Source organism: Rhipicephalus sanguineus, chromosome 1 (genome assembly GCF_013339695.2).
Source record: "Rhipicephalus sanguineus isolate Rsan-2018 chromosome 1, BIME_Rsan_1.4, whole genome shotgun sequence".
Classification (NCBI taxonomy): Eukaryota; Metazoa; Arthropoda; class Arachnida; order Ixodida; family Ixodidae; genus Rhipicephalus; species Rhipicephalus sanguineus.
Window position 1 is genome coordinate 151,209,122 of NC_051176.1, and position 19,961 is coordinate 151,229,082.

At 41.1% G+C, this 19,961-nt stretch overlaps 1 protein-coding gene across 1 annotated transcript in view; it reads left to right on the forward strand.

Annotated features, from left to right (window-relative positions):
* Window positions 1-13,105, forward strand: part of LOC119400261 (dual specificity protein phosphatase 12) — a 30,658-nt gene extending 17,553 nt beyond the window's left edge. Inside the window, exons 6-7 of the mRNA XM_037667277.2 lie at window positions 4,759-4,807; window positions 5,435-13,105. Coding sequence (XP_037523205.1) covers window positions 4,759-4,807; window positions 5,435-5,841 — 456 coding nt within the window. The 3' untranslated portion in view covers window positions 5,842-13,105. The remainder of the gene's footprint in view (window positions 1-4,758; window positions 4,808-5,434) is intronic.
* The last annotated feature ends 6,856 nt before the right edge of the window (window positions 13,106-19,961 follow it).

A 19,961-nucleotide genomic window follows, 5' to 3' on the forward strand; every position in this document is an offset into this window, starting at 1 on the left:
TATCACATGTTTTCGGCGTCGCAGATAACGTCTTCCTGTATCATCTCGACCTTTACCTCAGCGTTTCAACAGCCAGAAAACGTGCGGTGCGGCATGATTAAGCCATGAGTGGCCGAAGCTGCCCAATTTATTATGTTTTGTTGCCACTTTACTAAAGTGCTTTCCCACGTCGAGGACAGCAGAGGTCATTGGTGGCGCCATGCAGACGGACATTACCCTTAGTTTTGACAATGAGTGTGGCCTACAAATTGATTATTACAGCCCAAAGCGGTTCAGACACCCTTAGTCATAAAATGTTAAACTGTGAGAAGTTCTGGAAACGCATTCATGACAGCTGCGCAAATGTGGGATAATTTGTGCGGCGCCGTTCAGTATAAACGTTTCGACTTGCTCTAGGTCTAGCTGTTCACTACACGCCATGCGCGCGGCCCATGGCTCAGTCCGATTATTCTGTGCTGATTATTTACGCGTTCACAAAAAGAAAATGCTGAGGAAAACATTTTAGTTTCGCAAATTTCTTTCTTTGCACTTTTTGTTGTTGCCTACCTCCAGAAGCTAGTCTTAGGCTGAGGATCTTCGCGACACCTGCGAAATCTGCTTGCATTGCTTTACGCTCCTCAAGGAAAACCTGTCTACATCTAACTGCAATGAGGTAGACCAGGCATTTTTTCACGAAGAAGAAGCGACTGATATCTCTAACAGGCGCGCCCATCTTTCCTCTGATGATTGTTGGCGAGATTGTAGGCTGCAAACTGTTTTCACGTTAGCCATTTAGAGGGCGGCAGCAGCCCACTTTTGCACACGCTAGACACAAATAAAATCTGAGAACACATTTTTCTTGACGAAAAAAAACAAGAGCAAGGTTTTGATGCAGCAGAATAATTAAAACAGAGATTTACGCACAATGCAAGCTAATAACAACCATCAGTCGCACTGAAGTGAGCACACACAGCAAGGGTCATTTTGGCCAATTATATCTCGTAAACAAAGCAAATGAGGACATATGATATTAAAAACATGTGTTTACTGACATAAGCGCTCTTCGATAAAAAATTGTCGTCAAAATTGAGACCGGAGTTTTTTTATTTTATTTTTTGAAAATGAACTTTCTTGAAAAAACTCGCTTATTTAACTATTTTTTTCTTTTTTTGCGCTGCCTGTAGAAAAATGATCTTCCATATAAATGTTGCAAAGGCTCTTTTCTATATTTGACATTGTTTTCAAGTTTCTATTTGAAATAGCAAAGGCGCCAAGGCGCCACAAACTTAGGACTCTTTTTTTATTTCGGCCGTGTTTGCCATTTTTTCACATTTTCTTCTTTTTGAGGATGGCATAAAAAAAGCATGGATGTAATTCACAGTAATGCGTATTAAAACCAGCAAAAAAAATTTTCGACACATCATTTATAGTTCGCACTAAATTCGGCCATGAAATCCGAAAACATTGCAGTGAGCAAAAACAGGAGGCCGGCGCCGCCACCTTCAAATATTTTTTTGGCGCGCTGGGAGCATTTCTTGGAAATAAAATTTTCGGTTCCGTGCACTTTGAATGTGCCCACATAACATATAAAAAACCCAGGCAAAACAAAAATATCGACCGGACGGGCATGTTCGATCTCTCGTGGAATCACCCCAGAGCATAATTTATCAATCTAAACCGATTCATTGTTTCTATTTAGTGTCCCCTTAGCGAAAGATTTGTGGTGCAAAGTGAGATTCAAGAAAGGAACAAGGCAAAGTCTGTCTTCCTATCCTGCCTTGATTTTTTTCCTTGATTCTCAGTGTCTGCCAGAAATCTTTCGTTAAACACACAAATGTACTAGTATTAGGGGTGTGCTAATATTCGAAATTTCGAATATTTTTCGAATAGTGTTTGCTATTCGATTCGATTCGTACTGGAATTTTACTATTCGAACTATTCGAACTTCCCAAAAACAAATACGGTCAATGTCTGGTTGAAGGTGACCCCTTCAGATTTTTATTATGCTTTACCTCATTACACTCTCGTATTGCGGCAAAGCTGCCTTTCAAGCTCCGTTACGGTCGAACTTTGCCAAGACAGTCAGCGTCCGATTGGAAGTGGTCCCTAGATTTTCAATATGCTTCACCTCATTACACCCCGGTATTGCGGCAAAGCTGCATCTTCAAGCTCCGTTACGGTCGAACTTTCCCAAGGCACAGTTAACGTCCGATTGAAAGTGGTCCCTAGATTTTTCAATATGCTTCACCTCATTACACCCCGGTATTGCGGCGAAGCTGTCTCTCAAGCTCCGTTACGGTCGAAATTTGCCTAGAGACAGTCAACGTCCATTTGAAAGTGGTCCCTAGATTTTCAATATGCTTCACCTCATCACACCCTCGTATTGCGGCAAAGCTGCCTTTTAAGCGCTGTTGCGGTCAAACTTTGCCAAGATGGGCAATGTCCGATTGGAGGTGGTCCCTAGATTTTCCATATGCTTCACCTCATCACACCCCCGTATTGCGGCAAAGCTGCCTTTCAAGCTCCGCTACGGTCGCAAATGTATTAACTCAAGAAAACGCTGGTTCCAACATGGAGATGAAAGATGTGGCAGATGTAGGGGCTCAATTAATGCTGTTTTGGACCTGAAATTTGGGCAGGGAGTCTGAAAAATTGGACGCCGAAGCTTTTTAGCATCCAAAATTTCAGATGTTCTTATATATCGACGTCTACGAGGCAGATTTGGAACTACAAACTTGAAGGGAGCACACCCTTGTCTGCCACATCAGTTGGGCTTCCACAGAAGTTGAAAGAGGAGAGGCTGAGGAAATGGCATCTTCGCCTATCACATGTAAAGTGTTGTCGGCAACACTTTCGTTGCACCAAATCTTGTACATAAATAGAATTCGGCCTCTACATTGCCTCATTCTTGATAAGACAACTATGAAACACCACCCCGCCAGTGCTTCATCAACCTAGCGAAAAGAAACACTTTCATGTTGCTATCTCATAAGAATATGCTTAGGAATCCTCTGTCTACGCTGTCTACTTATTCTTTTTTTTATATTGTACTATTCTATTTTTATATATATGTTTACAGATGTGTCGTTAATGCATTGTTTACCACTTCACTGAATGTGATGAGCCTCATGCAGTTCATGATCCCTTGTGCTCCTACTTTATCCGTGAGTATTTTAATCTCATAGAATGGTGTGGTAAAAGAACGCTCGGCACAGTCCACTGGCAAAGGAGCAAGAATATTATTGAGAGGTTGTGTATGAAATGTATCTCTTGTGATGTGATGGAAGAATCTTTTACAAAATGCCAATAAGGCAAGTCTTTTATAGGTCTTGTGCCTATGTTGCAGAGGAGAGCTCTGGTGCCTAGGTACAAAGCTCCTTAAGGAGGGTTGTCTGCCTTCTGAGTTTGTAACTGCCATTCAAGCAGATTTGAAAAAAAGCAAAAGGCTAGTGACAAAAGAAACATAATGCATGAGAAACTTGGTTGTGTTGCTTTACATTCTCAAAGGGCCCTGCAACACTTTTTGAGCATGGTCAGAAAACACTGCCGAGCGGTAGATGAGGCTCCTGAGAACGCGTGAGCTGAACATTATAGCGCAGCACACGGCCTGGAATTTACAAATAATTATCAAAGTCAGCTAGAAATTGCTCCCTCTTCTCTCAACAAATAATGCCATTAACCCGAAGTCCACCGCCATTGGCTGATTTGAGCATCGTGAGCTGCATAGTTACCGCAGCTGCCACGGGATGCCATGAGGGGCCCTGATGCTCGCTCGCGATCGCTCCAAAAGTAAGCCGCGTGTTCGAAGATAAAAAAGAGAAAAAATGCTCAAGGTCATGACGCACGTTGACACCTGTACATACATAGTTTCTTGCCCTCTTGTCCCCCCCCCCCATCCCCGCACAGCTTTCAGCTCACTCACTGATACGAAAGGAGAGAGAAGGCGCTTAAAGCGTGCAATAAATCCCTGTAACTCCGCTTGTACTTAATGAATTCTAAAAATGTTTACAACAGTTGATTCGTGAGGCAATAAACTCCTTTAATGAAGCCATTCAGTGATTACTTGGAAAAGTGTTACAGGGCCCCTTAAGACTTGCCATAACCTGAATAAGGTTGTTCACGAGACAGTGTTCCTGCTGTCTTTTCTGGCCACTGTAAATGTCTGCTTCTCATAGGCAAAAGCAGGAAAATGATGCTCAAAGTTCTTTTGCACCACACAATTTCATAGAACAAAAATACTCTGATAAAGTAGGGACACAGTGGCTTGTTAAGGCTCATAACATTTGATTAAGGTGATCACTTTGCACAAATATATGTACAGATGCGTCCACTGTTAAAGTGAACACTTGCCTTTCGGGTATGTCCGGATTTCGCTCTCCTACAAAAGCATAGTGGCTTAGATTTGCATAACACTAATGGTGATTGATAGTTCGGGACCCTTATGATAGACTAGTAACGTGCACGAACAATCTTTCCGCATCCACTAGCCGTTAGGGGGCCAACAAAATGAAAGTTGCTCATTTGAGTGTTCCCTTTAACAGTGGACTGTACTGTGTATGCAATGACAGTGTTATACATATATGTGTGCTTTCCCGAAGAATGAGCTATACTTGTAAGTGAGCAGTCAACCCTGTTGTATAAACTGCGCAGCGATTATTTGCACTTACATGCATTGGTATTGTCGACAGGCGTGGCTATGGTGTGCTTGCTGACTTAGTGCATATACAGATGTGCTGACCTTACTCATTTTGTGTTTGTGCTTTCCTGTTCACAATACAGTTAACCTGTCCGAATTGTCATGGCAAACTAGGAAACTACAATTGGTCAGGTGAGTACCTGCAATGGGAAATTTTTTTATTAGAGCACATTATGCTGCAATAGATATTTTACGAGAGGTCTCTCACGATGTTTGCTTGTTTGCCATTGCATTCTGTGAAGAAGGGGTTGTAGGTTATTTCATTTAACACCACCAATGTAATTTTGCTGCACTATACTGTTACACCAGGACAAAACAGAAAGACTAGACACACGTGTAGTCCTGGTGTAACAGTATGGCGCATCAAAAGAACGATGCCATACCAACTAGCCCCCGTCGAAGCCTTACTGAATACCGCCAAGATGAGACATATAAAGTGTGCTTCTGAGACCTTGTGAATTGCTGCCTAAGTACCGTTCACCTTGTTATGTGAATGAGTGCATGATGCAAGCCTCATGGTTCGTGCTGAATGCTTAAGGCACTCATTTTGCTTTTTGTTGTAAGAACAGCCATGATTGCCTGGAAATGAATGACTTAAAGTAAGCCTGGTGATATCACAACTTTGCACATGTTTTGGGAAAGTCCTCACTGAAGGATTCCTAATAATTTCTAGTTCATTTCTGTTAATTATGGTGAGGCACGCCCATTGTCTCCCAGCTGTTGTCTAAACTGTTGTATGCTGTGTTCTTGCCATCACAGGGCTGTATTGTGAATGTGGAGCCTGTGCACAGCCAGGCTTTCACATCACACCGAGCAAAGTGGACCGGGCTGTTGGTGTATCAGAGCCTGTCAAAGCCTACCTGCGGAATAGAAACAGGCCAACCACAAAAGAGTGTGGGCCTGCTTACAGCCGCCTAGAGGAGGAGCCTGACGACAGAGAGAATAACTCCCCGTGCAGCTATAAAAACCTGTTAGATGACCCTGACAGTGATAAGGTGGAGCTCATATCTGCCTGCTGTCAGTTGGAGGAGCAACCGGAAAGTGACAACAGTGAGCAAGTCAGTGCCTGCAGTCAACTCAAAGATGCACAGCATGAAGTGTGCAGCTTTGACTTTGCTTTGGCTGCTAATTTACAGGAGTCGAATGAGGAACAACAACATGGTTGAAGAGGGAAGCATCCTAGAACAAACGAGGAGCAACAAGGTGGTTGAGAAGGGTAGCATCCTAAGAGAAACTAAGCAGCATCCCAACCAATTTACTTGATGATATAACAGGGCAGCGAGGATTGGCACAGGAAAGAAAGCGTGTGGGCATTGTTGTGAACAGTTTTTATATTACACTTTTTTTATATACCACATTAAGCTTTATGGTTTGGGCCCATTAAGATTAGTGGTTTCTGCCTTGAACTGACGATTTCTAGAAATGAAAAAAATGCATTAAATGCTGTTGCATTGATCTATGGTGAATGTTAGGGCTAGGGCTCCGTGTTTTCGGTGTTTATATTTCTTGAAAACTGGCGGGTGTTTATCGCGGAAATTCGGCGTTTATCGGAGTTTATTTCTCGTAAATCCCTAATTCGGAGTTTTGCATTATTCTCAAAACCCCAAAATTTTAGGTCAATTAATATCTGAATACTAAAACATCAAAACACTCAAAGCACATTTTATTTTTTCTAGAAGGTTTGAATGCACAAAAACGCATATGCACAAGCGAAATTACTTGAACACAAAGCAGCTGTATTTGCGCATATAACAACCTTAGCTTAAAGCTTATTGTAAAACACACAAACATACTTTGCGAGGTTGCTGTCAGTGATTGATGGTTCAGATTGAAGCGCGCTCCTTTCGATTGATAACTCTCAGCTTTGAAAACGCCCTTTCAACGTTAGCGCTAGAAACAGGAAGCGCAAGAAGATGCAGCGCACAGCGAGAAACCACTGGCTACTGGATATTCTGAAGTCTCCAAAACGAAAGGGGTTCAACAGTGTTACATATTTCATAGCACTGATAGTTCGCAAAATCACTCAGGAGCTGGCTCATGTTGTCAGTTTCAAGAAGCACTAATTGAAAAATAGGCGCATAGGTTTGGAACACGCAGGGCAGCTCATGCTTCACATTTGGATTCACATTTTGAACACAGTACCAAAATGATTCTTTGGTGTACTGGAGTTGATCGCACAGGTTCCTCTCAGATGTCTGTCTCCACTTTTCGGCGACAGCAGCGTAGTATTTGTGAATGTCTGCGACAGTCGTTAAGCGGTCATATTCGTCAAGGAGGTCCAACAGACTTGTGACATCTGATGCGAAGACCTCGGTTGGATCACGCCATTGACTGTTGAGTGCATGGAAACGAACCCCCAGTATGGGATAAACTTGATGTACCAGGGTACTCTCTGCCTCAAGTTCCTTAATGATTGAGAGCACGGCACATGAATTGGTCTTCAGAAGCCTCATCTTAACGAGCAAGTCGTGCACAGCTTCAGGCGATGAAATAAGACTCTTGAGCTTCTCATACTTCGTTCCCTTGGCTTCGTCGCTTCTGAAGGAAGACAAAATGGCGTGCCAGCAGTCCAAAATATCTTCTAGAGCTTCATAAAAAGAGAACCACCTCGACGGACATTTGGTTTTCAGCGACTTCATGGACATGCCCATGGCCAAGCATACAAGACCAAACTTACGGCGCAGCTCCTGCGACGACTTTAAGAGAGCAGGAAAGTGCACAACAAAATCGTGAACTATGTTAAAAGAGCTCATCCTGATTCCATCCTTCAGAGCGTTGTTGAGTAGGTGGCACGGATCTTTGTGAAGTGCCTTGAATTCAGGGTTGGAGAGTTGCAAGTCCTTGTGAAGCTTCTGCATATAGGAAGCCGAGTCGGAGCACAATACAGCTACGTCACCCAATACAGCCACGCGTGGTAAACTTTAAATCGGTCAAACCAGATGATGTATCAATGAGCGCTTAGAACTTGCCCTTTGATAAAGAACGGAACCAGGTCATATTGGCCCTTGAAATCTGAGTTTATCAGATAAATCCGAATTGTGAGAAATTTTACTGGCAAATGTTTTATCGAATTTTTTCGGATAAAACCGAAAACACGGAGCCCTAGTTATGGCTGACTAGCTGCTAAGTCAACAGAAACCATGCATGTATAAGAGCATCCTTTTCTTGTTCAATTTTGATGATAACTAGGGTTTGCATGTTGCATAAAAATACAGAGGTCATAGTTCTCATGCGATCACTTCCTCATCATTGTTGACTCGAGTCACAGATCATGTTAAGTCCAACTACAGCCTGTCTTGAAAAGGCCGGAAATTATTTCCTGTGATGACAGTGTTTATATAAGTACTTGCCAGCAGCTTTATGACAAATGTTCCATCACAATGTTCCCCCTATGGTGAGTCTGCCATGGAGGGGACAGTTTTCAGTGAAGCAATGGTGGTGGAGTGGCTTGCTGGCTTGCATGAGATGCAATGAATGTATAGTTCATAAATTGTTCGTGCAAATTCTTGTGTTTTAAATCTGCCAATGAAGCAGAATTGTTGAGTCAACTGGTAGGAATCAAGATCAATACATGCTCAAAAATGGGGTTGCATTATACAGAGAGCAAATGTTCACCTACTTCTTTTGTAATCATGTTTGTGCATGCTCTTATTGCATGTTGATACAATATCTCCCACCTTAAATCCAGATTTAGCCCCTGAGATCTAGTCCCTTGTTGTGATAGTGCCATAACCTCACTGTGCGAGCAGCTACGATGCTTGTGAGCAATGGAGCAACATCCCATGGCTCTATATAAGTGTCAGTGACTGTAAAAAAAAAAAGACTTGCATCATAAGAGCTGACTACAGTGCTTTGTGCACCTTCACTCTCTTTGTGACCTGCAATGTAATGGCACCAGTGGTGCTATCGCGCTCAATATGAGCTACAACACAAGTGCACGGCATAGTGCTCAAGCACAGTAGCACATGTTGCAGTTCACAGGAAAGCAATGTGCTGCAATGTATGACTTTTCAGAACTGCAAAGAGTGCAGGGAAGCATTCTAATATCATGTTCATCCATCACTTGCTGATACCACTGGAAAACACGTTGATTCTTGAATTAAGCTCAGTTGTTCATACTGCATGGCAGAAGTGCACTGGCACAACATGAGGGCCAAGATCGCCACTAACGTGACATTACATCCTCTGATAGTGTACAGGGTTACCAAAAAATATATCACACACTTAGGATTTTATTTTAGTATATTGTTCACATCTTTTAGCAGACATATTATTCAAATTGTGTTCATTCTTCTTTTTTGATATAGAACGGGCATTTTTACTGTCTTTGGTGTCTAATCTTTTTTTTATGAAGAATGTTCTCTGAAGAGTTGTGCCTCACAATCGATGACTCCAGAGATGGCATAAAGATCAGATTGTGGCATGTTGATCTCCATCGCGTTGTCAAATGGTTTCCAGAGACAGGTTGCATCAACTACCAGCAGCAAAGCGAAAATCTATCAAATCTCTCAAACATGCTCTGGAAAAAGCATGGGACAGAATACGTCACTATTTTGACAATTTTCCAGAAGAGTCTTCAAGCCTGTATCAAAGCGCATGGTGGACATTTCGGGACTAAAACTTGAGTTCTTGTGCAGAATTGAATGACCATTCAAACAAAATAAAGCACTCTTGATTTTTTTCATTTGTTGAAGAGTTATAGCTGCTTTTTTGCGTTGCAGCCCTTTTAGGTCACCCTGCATGGTGCCATTAAAAAGAAGGTAGTATGTAAGGAAAGCCTTATTGAGGGTGCAGTTGTGCATCACGAAGGAGATGTTAGATAGATATGATTTGCCGCTCATGGAAATTTGTAGATGAAACTGTCAGTGAAACAAATCGAATACTGTAATGATTACATTGTTTCCTTTTTTTTTTGCACCTTTATACATTGCTTAAGTCTCACCTTATGTTTCTTTTCGCTGAGTAATTATTTGACAAAACGGTGTATGCCTAGAAGGCAGGGCAAGGGCGAAAAACCACTGTATTACAGAGTGCACTCTGGTTAAGCTATCGTGAAGTTAGAACAGTAATATGAAATGTCTTGCATATAATGAGGTGCTCAATAAGCACTTGCATAAAAGTCAATTTCTCAGAATATGAATATCTCCCAGTTAAAAGGCATAAGCATGCATTATATTGAGTAGTATGGGCATCAAATGCAAACCCTGGATCAAACAGGTACTATTGATAAAGCAGTAAACTTTAATTTGTTTTATTTACAAGTCAAGTTGCAGACCACATTCAAGTGGTAAGGCAGCTGGGTTGCTGACATAAAACTATTGCAATCTTTTCCATTACAACTCTCCATTAGAGCTCTGTGATTGGTCAATATCTATCGGCCCGTGCCCACTGCACTTGTCTGTCATGCGATACAACGAAAATTGCGAAAACACCCCATCACAAAATTACATGTACAGATTGCATAAATGCACGATTAGGCATAACAAAACAGAATAACTTATTCCTTTGTCGTCGCCACTAGCCCTCGGCTATTGGTCAGAAATTTTCATACTGCACCAGCATCACCTGTCTGCCGTGCAATATCACACAACTATGAAAACTCATTGTCATTGCGATGTGTGCACACTAAACTGTGCATTAATGCGCCAAATAAAGCTTCGCAATAGCCAGAGAGCGGCCCTATTCAGAAAAGAGTAAAAGATGGCTGCCTGCCAATCATTCTGGCACTGGCTACTCATAGCTGCAAGAGAGAATAGGCTTATTGATGTATGAGAAATATTTTGCATGGTAGTATCATGCTCTCATACCATTTTGACATGTATGCAATATCCCACTGCCAACTTTTTTTTGATGAGGATGCATTGTATTTAACGCTCAGTTGCAAGCCATCGCAAGATAAGCTAGGGAAAGCATACCGATTGAAGGCACAGGTGCAACTCTTGCCCAAGTGCTCTGCTTATGCTGTGTGAGCTTGGCCCACTTAAAACCCTTATCACTTCTGCATGCTCCTTGACCCATGTCAGCCAGGTAAATAAGGAAAACATGGCAGAGCAGACAGTGCTATTCATTTTCAAACCAAAAAGTCAAAGGGACCTGCTGCAGTCAAGAAGAGCTACATAATGTGTTGAAAGCAAATTCTTATGTGTGCTGAAGTATTTGGAATTTTGATTTCAAATTGACTACTCATTTCATTTCTGCTCAACATGAAACTTGTTCAGAAACTATTTTTAATAGTCATGGTAATCGAAGGGGTAAATCATAAAGACTGCCACCATGACACCTCAAAGGCTAAGGCATTCAGCTTCTGCATATGTTGTTGTGGGTTCGATGCACAGACATATGGGCTCCATTCCAAAGCATGTGGAATTTCAGAACATGCTCGTGCATAGAGCTTTGTAGGCAAATTAAGGGAACCACAGGCTCTCAAAATCATTATGGAGCTATCGGCTAGAGAATCTCTTTTGCATGAAGGTAGTAGGTGGGCTAGTTGGTATAGATTCATTGTAACTATTTGGAAGCACAAACAATGCATAGTGGAGCAGGACAAAAACACCGGATGTAATCTCATGCACACCAGGTGTATTTGCAGGTGGACTACGCTATAAGCTCATTAGAGCAGATCTATTTTTATCGGACACTTGGACATGATGTGCCACCTAGCGCTGGTATGCCAATCTTCCCACCTCTTGCACTGATTGAGCTTCATTTATAGCGGATTCTGTTGAAACATACATTCTGATGTAATTGGCTAAATGCTGAGGCCATCCAGGTGCGTGGCATGCCTTTACAACAGACATCTGTACAGTGGACATTCCAATTTCAATAGCTTTCAGCTCCTAATGTAGCTCTGCTCATAGTACTACATTGTTGCTCACATCCACATATTGTCGACAGCTGATCAAGTAGTAGATAAGATGAGGAGAAAGGCAACAGAGAGATCGTAGCAGCTTGCAAGGCGATAATTGCTCAAGCCTAGGTTAACATTCAAGGCTTGAAGAGGTGTTGCGAGCAAGTTACGGCAGCGGATAAAGTCTTGTAATGATGGAGGCCTGCATAGTGTCCAGTGCTGTTAATTATACAGCAAAGTCAAAACTGACAAGCTGCCTTCAGTATCAATAAATCATTTCTTTAAGCCTATGTGCAGCTTACATTTCACGATGGATATACAACAGACCCATTTACATTGAAGTCTTTTGTAACAGTATTTGAATCGGCATACTTCCTTTCAACATGCTGAAGTCTACACCATCAAGGTCTGTTATGAGTTTGTACTGTATATTGTTCAAGTCTCCATCATGTATCGTTATCTTAGCTTAGCTAAGATAACATCGTTATCTTATTCTTAGCTATTATTTTAACCTGTGTTTAAAATAAAACTCAGTTGTGTCACCATAAGCAGGAAGCATTTACTGGATTGTTTGTATAATGTAATAACTGGGGCAGGCCAAATAAGGGATGCTTTAGTTTTGTGCTGCATAGTGACTTTTTTTCTTTTTCACATTGTGCAAAGCAAAGCCTTGTTCTTTCAAGTAATGCTCACAATGTTTCCATTGCATGATGTGTAACATTGCAGAATTCGAGGACATACTGTGTAGATTCATACAGCCACCCTTTTTCCTACCAGGAAATATTTATTATTCATTCTCATTATTTCTTTGGCTTATAGCAATTCAGCTTTTTACATTGCTTCTGAAGAAAAAACCGTAATGCAAAATGACACAAGCACAGACAGGTACACGGTACTGGCACTAACTTCTAACTATTCCAACAGTTGTTTTGCACTACAATTTTTTTCTTCTGAAGTCATGAACTGACTGGCCCAAATGTCTTGCTTTTACATTGCATCTGCTGTTATTTTATTGTTATTGTATTCATACGAAACTGTGATGACCTTTTGCATGTTACTTATATGAATGCTCCTTTTTTTTTAGCTTTCACAGTAGACACCCTTAGAAGTTTTGATGGAGGAAAAAAATGAACTTGCCCTTTTGCCTATTCCATCCATTTTTCTCAACATTTTACAAATATATGTGTGTATTTATTTCTGCATTCAAAGTCGGTTCATAAATATTTATATGCTGCTTAGAAGATGCTACTATGTACATGTACATTTACTAGTAATAAGTGCCAATTATTGTGTATAGGAGCTCTAAGTTTCTAAAATTAAAATGGTATTCATGTTCCACATCAACTTCAGCATGTCACGTGCCATGATTAATATAGGTGAATAACCTGTAAGTAGCAGAATAACATCTGCCACTAGTGCCACTCATGACTGCTGTTCAGGCGCTAGCTTTGCTTACTGAGATACTTTGTGTGACGTGCTGCATGAAAAAAAAAAAGATAATGTTTCTGTATTTGCACTGCAAGGTTTTTTATTTTATTTACAGGGAACTTAGCCTTCCCACAAAAATAAACAATGTGTTTTCATTTATATTGTGATGACTGAGATACTAGTTATATGCACTGGAAATGCTAATGCATTGGTGGATATAACCTGTATTATATCGTGGAAAAAGTCATTAGGAAAAATGCCTTTATGAAGTTGCTGTTGAGCTGACACACTGCATGTCATCTTCCTGTTGTGGTTACTGTTAGAGATGAATTTGACAATTTCTGGGCTGCTCAATACATACAAGGGTGTGCTGATAAGTCTTCAGACTTATTGAAAAAGTTATTGGAATTTTCCACTTATCCAGTATAGCCTCCCTGAAGATCAGTGCACTTACAACAATTAATCTTCAACATTTGTAGGCTTTCCAGGAAAAGCAGTTGTGGTTGAGCATGGAACCATTTATCTGCAGCAGCTATCGTATGTCCAAAGGTAGAGAAATGTGTGCCTTTGAAGTGTTTCTCATGCCATGAGAAATGATAATTGCTGGATGCGAAGTCTGCTAAGTGAGGTGGATGCTATACCAAGTCAACCACAAGGTCACTGGGCTTTCACTTCATTCATGATGGTGGCCTTGTGTACCAGTGTGTCTTCATGCAAAACCAACAACCTAGTTTACAATTTTCTTTAAGGCTTGTCAGATCCTACATCATTTTGTCCAACACTGATGAATAATAAACTGCTTTGAATGTGGCACCATCTTCCAGATGGTCCATGAAGATGATTCAATCTTGTCCCAAGACCTGAATGCCATCTACTTGCCTGCTGATGTTTGCGCTGAGAACTTTGGCTAAAGGGAATCCAAACATATCCGCGCTTTCTGTTTCTTTTTGGTCTCCGGAACGTATAAAAATAACCATTTGTGATCCATCGTCAGCTTTCTCGACTTAAGTCACGTTTATTACCTTCAAAATGATGGAGAATGGCCCGAGTTGTCTTGCATTTGTATGTGTCTAGTCAGCAGTGAGGCATTTGGGGACCACTTGACTGTAACCATCATATCCATCAAATGAGTGAGCATCTAGCCTATGCACCTCCATGACAAATTAAGAGTTTCTACTGTGCTGAGCAGATGTCTCTCTGTTTTTGAAAATCATATCGTTAGCAGTGTCCATATTTCCCCAAGTCAATCCACAGCCCTAGGTCTCGCAGGTCTTCCAGGCTGTTGTGGCCTGTACAAAATATAGCAATCCATACTGTAACTATAGCATATGAAGGGGTGTGATTCTCTACTGTTGGTGACCGTCGCAAAAATCTCTCTCGCAGATTCTCCTCATGCTTGAAAAAAGTTCATCACTGTACAACACTCTTCGGGAGTAAAGTATGGTGGTTGGCACTGCCTCATTTCAGTTGTGAAAAGTTGAGAGAAGAAAAAAAACAAAAAGGTTTAAAGGATAAAACTTGGCTCATAGTTATTCGAGATAATGTATATTCAAATTCATTCTTGAAAGGTTTTATTTGATAAGAGGATTACAGTAAGGCTCACAACTTATCAACACTCCCTTGTATATTTGTTACCAGTGTTTTCACTTTTTTGTCAATTATGTGTCATTCTTGTGTATGTGTTTTCCATGCCTTGTTCTCTATTAAGTGATACTGTATATCTAGTCAGAGAACACTTGTACGCACAAGCATGTAACAAGCTGGCTAAGACCTAAAATGTCTTTTTTAAGTTTCATGGAGAGGAGATGCTCTGTAAGATTACAAAAGAAAGGTAAATGCTTTCAGTTATCACTCAAGCATGCTGAAGCTGTGCTGCCAAGAGTGAAACAGTGTATTGCCACAAATGTGAGCATAAGCGCAGCTGACTATAGCAACTGTTTCACTATGTATACTGAGCTCTGCATAAAGACATGAAAATTGTTGAATGATTTTTTAGAGTGTTAATGGAGTTCTGACATGTTTTTTACTGTTCATTTTCAGCATTACAGGAAGGTCTGGGTCCTCAAAATCATAGAAATAATGCTGCCAAGTGTCGTAGGACTCTGAATAATCCAGTACAACAGCTTCTGTAGAGCCAGTTTTGGCTTTAGTTTCCGGAGGTTATACTGTATTGTGACATCATGACTCAGTAGGTTATTGTGTGGGAGCAACACTTTGCTGCATTTGCTGCTTTCTCTGGCTTTCTCATTCGTCTGCTTCACTGCTAAATCAGTCCTCACATTGAGTAGAAGCATAAGATGCAATCGAGCGAGTGTAAGCAAGCGCCAAAATGCCACAGTGTGCTGTTCTTGCGTGATTACCTTCTGGGTCTTGACGTCGTGATACAGTTCACCTGCCTGAAACAAAACTGAAACTGACTTTATAAAAGCTATTATATTATGTTGGGCACTCCGAGGTTTAGCAGTATCTTTTGATGGTCTAGAGATCCTGTACTTAACTAAAAAAAAATAAAGTCAGAAATATCATGACAGTACTCCTTTAAAATGATTTACCACTTTGATGACACTTTCAACTGCGTTCTCATCAGCTTTTTCTCTCATGCCATAAATAAAATACAGAAAGTACAATGACCTACAAACACTTTTTTTTTGTATTTACAGTTCATCCGTTTCTGTTTACACTACATGGGTGCATTCTGGCTGCTTAAAGCTAAAGTTACCCATTCTGGAAAGCATTCCTTCATCAGGGGGATAACTAAATAATGTTCGGAGTACTTTTCATCTATTGGTATATTCAACAAGCTCCTATCCAATGTCACATTGTCAAAAAATAATAAAAACTTGTGATTAAAAAAAAATACATATTAGGTTAATTCTTGTAGGTTAAAATTTGATTTTTGAAATAGCAAGTTTATGTGAATGCTTATCTGAACTGGAAAAAATTGGGGAAAGTAAATGCTTAACCTGAGTTTTCGTGCATATACAGAAATTTTTCGTGGACTGTGTACAGGGTGTCCCAACTATCACGCAGCATGATTTTAAAAAAAAAAGAAAGGTGTTACGCGAAGCAAGTCTATACATATTGTTCCCAGTAGACTGGAGTAGCCACCGCTAATTTTTTGTTAATTAGGTTTAATTAATCAGTAATAATTGTATTGATAACTCGACAAGTACTCACCTAATTATCAAAATGTCAATGAGGCATATGTAGGCATGTTCAGATAACATCTAATTGCGCTATTTTCAACAACGTACTATTTGCATGCTCATTTTTTCCAGCTGATAAAGAAAGCCTGCGAAATATGAAAAATAACACGCTACTATGCTCCCACCCGCAAAAAAAAGCAGCACCCTCAAATAAGCTTACTGCAGTAACCGCTTTGCCTGTTGTCCATTGCCAGGGACAGTGTTTCGCACTTTGGCAAGGTTACAGGTCGGACGCCAACATGCGTCGCAGTCTTGCAGAGATTCCTTCCACTCGATTGGACGCCACTATCATTGTCCAGATCTCACGGCCGACCTTTCTCATTGATAACGCAGCAGGCGTGCTGTTCTTATTACAGCCTGACTCTGTAAGACCAAAGCGGTGCATTTCTTCGGCCGGGGAATGGCAGATAGGGCGATCCATATTTTTTTCCTTTATACTAGCTACCTCACAGTGGGCCTGTTTTATGGCGCAGTTTTCTGATGCACGCAACGAACTAGTCACTTGTCACTTTTCAGATTTCGCAGGCTTTATTTATCAATTGGAAAAAATGAGTGTGCAATCAGTACATTGTTTAAAATAGCGCAGTTAGATGCCATTTGAAAATGGCTACATATGCCTCATTGTCATTTTGATAATTAGGTGAGTACTTGTCGAGTTACAAATATAATTATGACGAATTAGTTAAACCTAATTAATGAGAACAATAGTAGTGGTAGCTCCACTGTTTTAGTAACAATATAAACTAGGTTTGCTTTGCATAACGCCATTCCTCTTTTTTAAAATCGTGCTGCGTGATAGTTGGGACACCCTGTATATTAAAATGTGCTTCTAGCTTCGCAGTCATTTGTGTTTGAAGAATGGCTGCAAACTATTCAAAGTCTGTTGACATTATACTTGTAGAATGCTTTAAGGAGAAGGCTCTGGATGCAAGGCACAAAATCCAAATCTCAGCTTGCTGCAAACAATGGAGGCAGGAAATTTTAGAGGGCTTGTTTCTTTGTTTGACACAATCTTAATGAAAACCAGCAGATAATGAAGCCAAGGAAGGTATAGGGAACATTAATTGCAGTGTTTTGGTGTGTTGTAATAATTGTGATATAGATGTGAAGAAAGTAAAGTGGACGAAAAAGACAACTTGCCGCTGGCAGGGATCGAACCTGCCACCTTCGGATCATCCGAAGGTCCCAGGTTCGGTACCTTCCTTGCTATACCTTCCTATACCTTCCTTGATGTGCTGTAGGTGACGCTACTCGTCAGCCAAAGAAATAGCGATGTTAGAGTGCATCAAAGAAGCGTCCTATATGTAGGACACTGGGCATTTATGGGTTAAAAACAAGATTTGTGGTCAGAGTATGAACCAGCAGAACAACTGAAATAAACAGAAAAAAAAGGGGGGGAGGTGGGGAGGCACACTTGCGGAGCCACACTTGCAGCTATCCCAGAGCCATCCTAGAGCCACTCTTGCAGCTAGATTTATGCTGGGCAAGCATAATGCAGATGCTTGAGGTTGTTTTTGCTCATGGGCTGATGATGGCGGGCAATTATTTGGCTAAAAGTTGGTATAAAATTCAAAATTTCTCGTGTACCGCACATTGGTGCATATTAACCTCAGATTGCAAAAATTAATAGCCCGTATGTTCCTGTGGGATGTTAAACAAAATCACTCCTCACGTAAATAAAGTTGTAACTACAAGATCACAGCCTGGCTAGTAGCAGAAGGTTGAAGTAATGGCTGAAAAGCTTTGGACTGCTAAATATTTCTGTAAATGCATGCACTGTATAACAGCACGTGTGCTTGCAGGATATTCCAATGTGAACCTTACCCTTTTGGTTTGCGTAATCCATTTATCTAAACTTTGTTATGGCACCATGCCACTACATCTAGGTATGTTGTTCCTAAAGTGCTTTCATTTTACTCTTGCTAGCAAGAAAAGGGAGTGTGGATTCCATACGCTGCTAACTGACAAAAAAAAGGTGCTGTCTGAACAAAAAAAAAAGCACACAAAACACACAATAATGTGCTTGTGAGTACCAGGCTCATGATGCGCTTGCGAGTATGCCAGGCTTACTTCACGCCTTGGAATGGCACACCTACAGAAAACTATTCTTGATGAAGACGTATTGCCTGCATTTTAAGTTTCCAACTGGTCTTGTCCTGTAGGGTTGATTACTTTGTGCAAAGTGAACACATGGGGAAAGTGGAACTGACATGAAGCCAGGATGCCAGCAATGTATAGTGTTGGTCAAGACTGGAATAACTAGATATATTTCATGTGCTGTATAAATAAAAGTCAATTCTATTCCTGTATGCATCACATTTTTCTGGTTTGAGGTAAAATCACCATATTTGGGGCTGCCATAGCAGCCGGCAATAATTAAAATTTTTAATACAAATTGCATTCTTGGCATTGTCAGACCAGCTTTCTATCTGGCTGTATAATAAAAAACACGAGCTATTTGAAAAACATTTTGGCGGTGCTCATCTATACGTGACTGTCCAAGTAGGCAAATAGCAGTCTTGGCATTGTTACATCAGTGGCCTTTCTACTGCTCGGTGTTAGCATACATCAGTGGCCTTTCTACTGCTCGGTGTTAGCATAATCTGTTTATGTGAATACCGCCCTTGCCTGTGTCGGAGCAGTTTTCTTTTTGACTATCTAGAAAAAAAATATATGTGGGCTGTTCGTAAAGATAGTGCAGTAAACGTTGCTGTATTCATGAAGCATCCAGAATGCCCTTGAGCTGCAGTTTCGGCACACAACTATTAAACAGCTCCATTTAAACTAAACTGGTACTTAAGACTTTGTAGCAAGCAAGGAGAAACAGAGGATAATCCATAATTGCAAGCATTCGTATAATGAGATTGTAAATGTAGAGATCTGCCAGAATTTTTTATTTTTCCTTCTGATGTCTATTTCAACAAGAGCCATCAAGCACTACTCCATGGGACTTCAGCAACACCTTCAAATATGTGTTATTAATAAATGTTTTCTTGCAAAAAATTTTAGAAAAAAATTTTGCAGTGGCTTAGCTCGGCTATGCCAGGATATACGTAGCGTTAGCAAAGGTTCAGCTGATTATTCTTATCTTTTCGTGTCTGCGCAGCACGTTTAGCCTTCTTCTGTTCGTTCTTCCTACGCTCAATCGCTAATTGCCAGGCAACTACTTCGGGATCCGATGAGTTAAGCTTCTCCGCTCTTCTGCGCCATTGAGCAGCATTTGCGCTCTCCTTCTCCATGGCTATACCACACTGGCAAACGCCAGTCAGAGGCGTTTCCTGCCTGGAATGTTTCTGGAACTGTCTCTGGAATGCGCAGACCGGCAGCGGCGAGTCGCGCACGGCGGCGACGGAGTGCGCGGGAGGTGCCGGCTCCGATGCGCCAGCTGCGTGACATCACTGATCTTCGCGCATGCACAGCACGGCTCTTGAGGAGGCATGTGAAACTGGCTCAGCTAGGCCAGTGTCTAACACTACAAAATGCCAAATGCACCCGTGTCTTCGATTATATGCTAGCGCTAATCAAATCTACACTATCATAAAGAAGGAAAAGTCATGCTTCTAACAGAAGACTGTGTAGTGTGAGCCACATGAACAGAGGTTTTGATAGACAGACATAATTTTCAGCTTCAGTTCAGGCAGAGGAATGGCCTTTTGATGGCACTGTGACTTCAGTGATAGCCACGCAGCTGTGATGTTTCACCCATTAATGGACTAGCCATACTATGAATAGCCTAAGTCGCTCTCTCCTGGAAGCATGGATGTGGCCATTATAGAACAGGTAGATTTTTCAGATACTGCAGCAT